Source organism: Anneissia japonica, unplaced genomic scaffold (assembly GCF_011630105.1).
Source record: "Anneissia japonica isolate Jap-2015-1 unplaced genomic scaffold, ASM1163010v1 scaffold1826_len1998817_cov189, whole genome shotgun sequence".
Taxonomy (NCBI): Eukaryota; Metazoa; Echinodermata; class Crinoidea; order Comatulida; family Comatulidae; genus Anneissia; species Anneissia japonica.
In genome coordinates this window covers 2009101-2015638 of record NW_022742159.1, presented here as the reverse complement: position 1 = coordinate 2015638, position 6538 = coordinate 2009101, and the positions used below count along the sequence as shown (strand labels likewise).

The window sequence follows — 6538 nt, the reverse complement described above, 5'->3', positions numbered from 1 at the left end:
CCTACGAGCCCAAATCCCCCCTGTTGGACAGCTCAGCCCCACCCCCCAATCACAGAAAATACATCCTAGAGCCGCCACTGTTTCAGTATAATTATAATAAATGCTGTATCATGTAATGTTGTAGTGTTGTAAGATTAAGGTTAAAAATAGAAAACCTTCCAAGAACTTTGCACCAGCAGAGGGATTTGACCACACTATACCCAAGAGTTTCAGGTCCATGAATTTTAACAACTTGCTTGCAACATATTATCTTTGGCCTGTTATATAAACTTAAAAAAAGATTTAGCCCTTTAAGTAAATTAATAAACCCGGGCCATAGCCCCCATTCGGTTGCGCTCACATTGGGTAACATCGCCACCCAAACCCCGCCAGTGACATCGCTCTTTCCCCATTGTCGAGCAAATCTTTTCACCAATCTTGTTTTGTGATGATTTAAAACAAAGAAGAATTAGTTCTTGAAGTGCCTTCTTTTGGCAAAATATTAAATCAATCTTTGGTTTCAATATAACTATAATGAATGCTGTGTGTCATAATATTGCAGTGTAGTAAAATTAAACAGTGGTGGATCCAGGAATTCGGAATAGAGAGAGCCAAGGGAGGGACTTTTACAGATGGAGAGTCTAGACCACCTTGGCCCCACCATGGTTAAGTGTAAGGTAAAATTTATGATCATGGCACCTCTAGATGGCCGGAAATGGCACTCTCTGACCTGATTTTGATTACAATTCTCCTTTTTTCCCCCATTTTATTTAATGAAAATAAAATTTGGGGTGTAGGGTTGGGCCCATGCCTGCTCATCTACCCCTTGAATCCGCCACTGTTAAAAATAGAATTTGAAAGACCGAAGCAAACCTTCGAAGAACTTTGTGGTAGCAGGGAGATTCGGGCATTGTACCCAAGAGCTTCAGGTTGCTTGCATCTCGGATATTATCTTTTGGCCTGTTTATATCAACTCTAAAAATAATTTGGGCCTTCAAATAAATTATTTTAAAACCAGGGACCTACTGTATATACTGGTATGGTATAACCATACAACATGATTTTAATGAGAGTTTGAACATTAAAATGAAATAATGCTAGTCCACAAGATAAAAACTAAGAATATTTTTTAGGGGGTGGGGGGTAAATACAAATATGAACCCTGAATATTTCAGTGTGGAGAGTTGAGGTTAGTTTTAATGTCAGATAGTACATTACATTTAATAAATACACACCACCATTTGGTTTTTGACACTACACTTTTAACAAAATCCTGAGAAGTGAGTCAGTGAGCTGTCAGCACAAATTCAGATTAAAACCAGACAATTTTTAATTAGTTTGTCCATTTTTAAAGTTCTTTTATTCATACTACTGAAATAATAGATAATTCCAAGAAAAACATCAACTAGTAAAATGTGACTGGCTCTGGCAAATTCAGCAATGGCGTAACGATATACTTTTCAGTTAGATTTAGTGAGATTGATATTTTGCATAAATGTTCTCCAAATTTCTTTTTTATAAAATGCGAAAACCTGGAAATGTTCAAAATTCTGATTCTCAACCGTTTAGGTGCTTGTGCAAAATTAGAAATTGCAACAAACCGCGAGTTTGCCAGAGCAAGTCACAAATGTTCAGATTGTATTTCAACCAAGTATCATGAACCAACTGTATATGATGTTGCTAAGAAAGCTTTCTGTACCTCGGATTATACTTGTAGCATTATTAAATAAGCTATTTTTACAACCAAGCACAATTTGATGTTAACTTCATTATAAGTAAAAAGATGAAAGGAATCGAATATTAACAGAATTTTCATATCTGTGTAGTTTTTTTCATAAAAGCCTCTGTTGCAAGTTGCTGGTTTGCAATTTGTATATAATAGTTTGTTTAAAATCCTTTATGCTGTTGCATAAAGCAGGAAGCCTGAAAAAGTACAGAAGGCATTAGTGTTACTATTGTAATAGTTATAATTGGTACTTAGAGGCTGAGTCCACACTTCATCATTTGCTACTAAATCAAGAACAACCGTGTTTCCAATTGATTTGGAGCCGGGACCACTCTCAAATGCTGAGACAACACGTTGCCCATTCTTCATGATTTGTGTTACAATGTTTCCGTTGTTAGATGACCCTGATGCAAATTGGAAGACGTAGGTGCCTGGATGTTGACAGACAAACTTGCCTGTTTCTGCATTGTAGTGACTACCCACATTTGTGATTATTGTTGTGTATTTCATTGGACTAATTGGATGACGGCCAGGATTGTTCCTAAATGCAACCGAGAACGCAGATTTAGGCTGGTTGTTTAGGGTACCTTGTTCGCCTTTCTCTCCTCTTTCACCTTTCTCACCTGTAGCACCTGTTAGACCAATTGGTCCTATTTTACCTTCAAGCCCATCTTTCCCATCTATACCTTGGTTTCCTTTTTCTCCTTTCACTCCGATATCTCCTTTTAGGCCTATTGGGCCTGGAGCACCAGGGGCACCGTGTGTGCCAGGAATTCCATGAGTCCCTGCAGCACAACAGTCCCCACAGGCTTTGTCCTCATCTAGATTAGCTGCTTGGATGATGCAGAAAATGCTGAGTTGTATGGCAATTGCAAGATACATTTTGAATCTGAAATTGATTAAATTAATTACATTACTTTGGTTAGGTATATGAGTGCTAATTATTTTACACAGCAAAGTCAACAGCGATGTTAAGAGCTGTCCGGACTATTTGCAGACAAGGGGTGCAACATGTCTGATGGAGGGGTTCGAGCCAAGGGGTCGACGAAGCCTAGGTCGACACCACGAAATACAAAAACTCCTTGTAAGGTTCACTAGGATAGTTTTTATAGCTCGTGGTTTGGATAGGCAAATTATTATTTTTTTTAATTTTTGATCCGACTACCTTGTTATGCATCAGACAGCAGGGGTCCAGGCCTGTCGTATGGGGGAAATGTCCCCCACCCCGCTGGTTCCCCCACTGTATGAAACCCCTTGATCTCTGGGAATGGCACTTAAATAAGTTTTATTTTTTCCTCCATATTTTTATATAGATTTTTAAAATTTTAGAGGATGGAGGCCCCCTTTTTAAAAATTCTGACTATGGTATTAAATTATTAATGAAACTACCAAAAATAAATTCAGTTCTGCGATTGCCGTCTCTTCTACTGTGTGATTAAAATTACTGGTTGTAGTGCAGTACAATGAATATTAGAATAGAGGATTAATATTCTACCATGTATCAAAGCAAATATTCAAGGACATAATGTAGCGGCGAAGCTAGGTGAAAATAAGACCCAATGCACAATTAATTGCCGGCCTTTGACGTAAAGCTTCATCCCTGAAAGTCCCGCCATTTTAAATCTTCAGGATCCGTATTTTAAATGAAAATTTTACGAAGAGGTATGATTCATATTTTCATTGTATGAAGTGCTTCTTTATCTTTTTACCCATAACCTTATATAGCCTAGGCTAGTAATACATACTAATGATAATCGTAACTTTCGTAACTATTTCAGGGGGCCTATGTGGTCTGAGAAGCTAGTTCTTAACTAATCAAGAAAACTGGTGGAAAATTAAGCAATAGACCGAATCGGCACCTCCAGCTATTACCAGTCATGAAACATAGTGGGTACTAAATGTAAACAAACCACATCCTAAACCACAGTGCACTCAGTTTGAACAGAGTATATTTATTTTTATTTATGTAATCTTTCTTAATACTGTAGGCACTTTCAGTACTATAGTACTGATTTTCAATGTGGTACAGTGACGAGAAACATAACAATGTACAATGAATAAAATAATATAAAATTTGAGAGCGTTATGATGTTTTTTAGACATCGACCCAAAGTAAAGTAATGTAAGGCCGTCTGTTTTTTAAAATAGTAATTTATAATTATTTTGCAATCTCCGAGCATTTTATTTAGGCTCTGGAATGCTGCTAGTGTAGGTTACATACAGTGTATAGGCCTAGGCTACACTGTTAGTGTTAAGCCTTGACCAGGGAGGGAGTTGTTATGCCTCAACTATACTCTGTACTCAAGTAGGTAATAAAGTAGAAAATAGCCCTTAACGGTACTGATTGCTCAACTGAACAAATGGGAAGATTTTTATTTTATTCATGCTGCAATAGCATTTGCCATGAATAATATATTCTTGACTTGGGCCTAAAAGTACCTCAGCCGGCGATGAGCAACATGCACATCATGAACGTACCTTTCCTTGAAAAACTTCCAAGCTTCACTCCCACTATCCAAACCCATCTGTTTTTAAAAATTGAATTTTGAAATACTTATAAAACGATTTACCAAATTGTAACTCTAGTTTCAACTAACATGTGCAACATCTATGATGTGCCTTACAACAACAAGGCGAAGCCATATTCAATGCTGTCCTCTCACGATCTCGATAGATTGTACACAAACCCTATACCCACTATAATTCATGTGACCTGAGCCGCCAATTCGGTCTATTTAAATGAACATGGTAATCAATAATTACTCCTCTAAAAATCTATGTATTATTGAGGGGCCCGCTGGTGTTTTTTCTTCAAACACATTAAATTGGAAATTAATTTAAATTATTTCTAGGTCTATTTATGAATGGGCCCTATTAGCCCTAGGCCCATGTGCTTTGCACCAGCTGCCCTCCCCATCCCTACGCCACTGACATAATGACTAACATTAAACCCTCTTCTTGGGATTGGGAGTCCATATCATACTACAGTACACGCAAGCAAAACAATGTAATTATTATTATTATTAGTGTTATTATTATTATTATTATTATTATTATTATTATTATTATTATTATTGTTGTTTGAAAAGCAGAACATAGGGTCTTCTCCACATTGATGTTTATGCATACAATGAATAAAAACTGTCAACAAGTTAATTTCTACTTACCTAAAGATTTTTCTAAATCTTCTAAGAAAATCTATCATTCAAGTCCTTTGTCTTGTATGATGTTAGTAAGAGAAGTTTACAGTTTCCCTGTGTGCTGTTTCTTTAGTGCATTCTTGTTTACCGAATGAACTGTTGTTCTGATTTTACTGTACCTTTATATACAATCAGATTTCTTGAACTTTTGCTAGTTATGAGCACAGATGGATTAAAATGAGGTTGAACAACTTTGTCATTGATTCCAGAAACTAATATTACTTTGCATTATTTAAGAACATAGTTCTGTTTAAAGTTATTTTACAGATGTATGTCCGAATAATATTGAACTGTGCCTTTATTTCTTCCTAAACTCATAATCAAATTTTGTTTCCCTTACTTTTTCTCTTTGAATCCAGATGGTTCAATATTCAACAAACTTCTATTGAATTCTAAAAACCATCTGTAATGTTAAGTACATCATCCTGTCTTAAGATATTCTTTGGAATGATGAGAATACTTGGCACTCATTAATCTTCCTGGAAGCATGATACAGTTCGTTCTTGTCATCAAATTCTGAATGCACGTAAATGTAATCAAAACAAACCTTTACTAAAGGTCCATGACCAGTCAAGATACAAAGTGACTTGTTTTCAGCAATGTATTTTAGAATGATAACAATACTTCGCATTCACTTCACATTATTTCTTTCTAGAAAATATAGCTTACTTGACTTCCAAGCTTTCACTATCTCAGAAAAAACTGAAACTATCTGGAAAAAACTGAAACTGTTAATTGGCATTCCTCACCGCTTAAAAAATAATAACACTATTAATATAAATCTTAACCACAGTCTTAAGCAAGTCACAAGTCATAAGCACCTTGGTATTATCTTCGACGAAAAGATGACATGGCATCCTCATGTCAAATAGCTTACATTATTGCTTTATCAATTTCGTTATTACTAGCACGTACTAAAAACTATCTTGACTCCAATACTAAATTTTTAGTTTATAATACTATTATCCTTCCACACATTGACTACTGCGGTAGTGCATAGGGATCCAGGGGTAATTCCGTCGTTGCAAATATCCAATCATTACAAAACTGAGGCTTGTACTTGATGTTCATCCTCGGACATCATCTGCCACACTTTAAACACCCTAAATGTATCGGATCGTATAACACTACAGCTTGGCTGCTTAGCATTTAAGGCTGCCACTGGTATTGCTCCAGATTACCTCTGCAAAACGTTTTAATAAAATTAACAGAATAGGAATTCAGACAAGGGCTTTAACAAATGATACATTTTATGTTCCATGCCCGCATTTGCTATATTTTAAAAAATAGTTTCTACAGTATTTCAGGTACTTCTTTTTAAAATTCTATGTCTGCGGTCTTCTGTGATGTCTCTGTTAGCAGTTTTAAATCTTGTCTTAAAGATTATTTAAGACAGCAATATATCGATTAAGTCATGTTATTATGTTTTAGTGATTGTATATTTTATAGTATTTTTATATTTCTCTTTCCTTTTATATATTTGTATTTACTGATGAGGGCCTCTTTGAGTCAGCTTTGCTGTAAGAGCCCCCTCGTGAAATATTGCTGAATAAATAAATAACCAATTTACAAATCAGGTTCAAAGAAGTCAGTAACTAACTATAGACCTATTTCTCTGCTGCCTACCATCTCT

General features: G+C 35.8%; 1 protein-coding gene across 1 annotated transcript; it reads right to left on the bottom strand.

Annotated features, from left to right (window-relative positions):
- Positions 1-1305: 1305 nt before the first annotated feature.
- LOC117118977 (complement C1q tumor necrosis factor-related protein 7-like) lies at positions 1306-5026 on the bottom strand. Its single transcript, XM_033263737.1, has 2 exons — positions 4873-5026; positions 1306-2594 (listed from the first exon to the last, which is right to left on the bottom strand). Exons 1-2 carry the CDS (start codon positions 4908-4910, stop codon positions 1877-1879), a joined length of 756 nt encoding a protein of 251 aa, XP_033119628.1. The 5' UTR covers positions 4911-5026; the 3' UTR covers positions 1306-1876.
- Positions 5027-6538: the final 1512 nt, after the last annotated feature.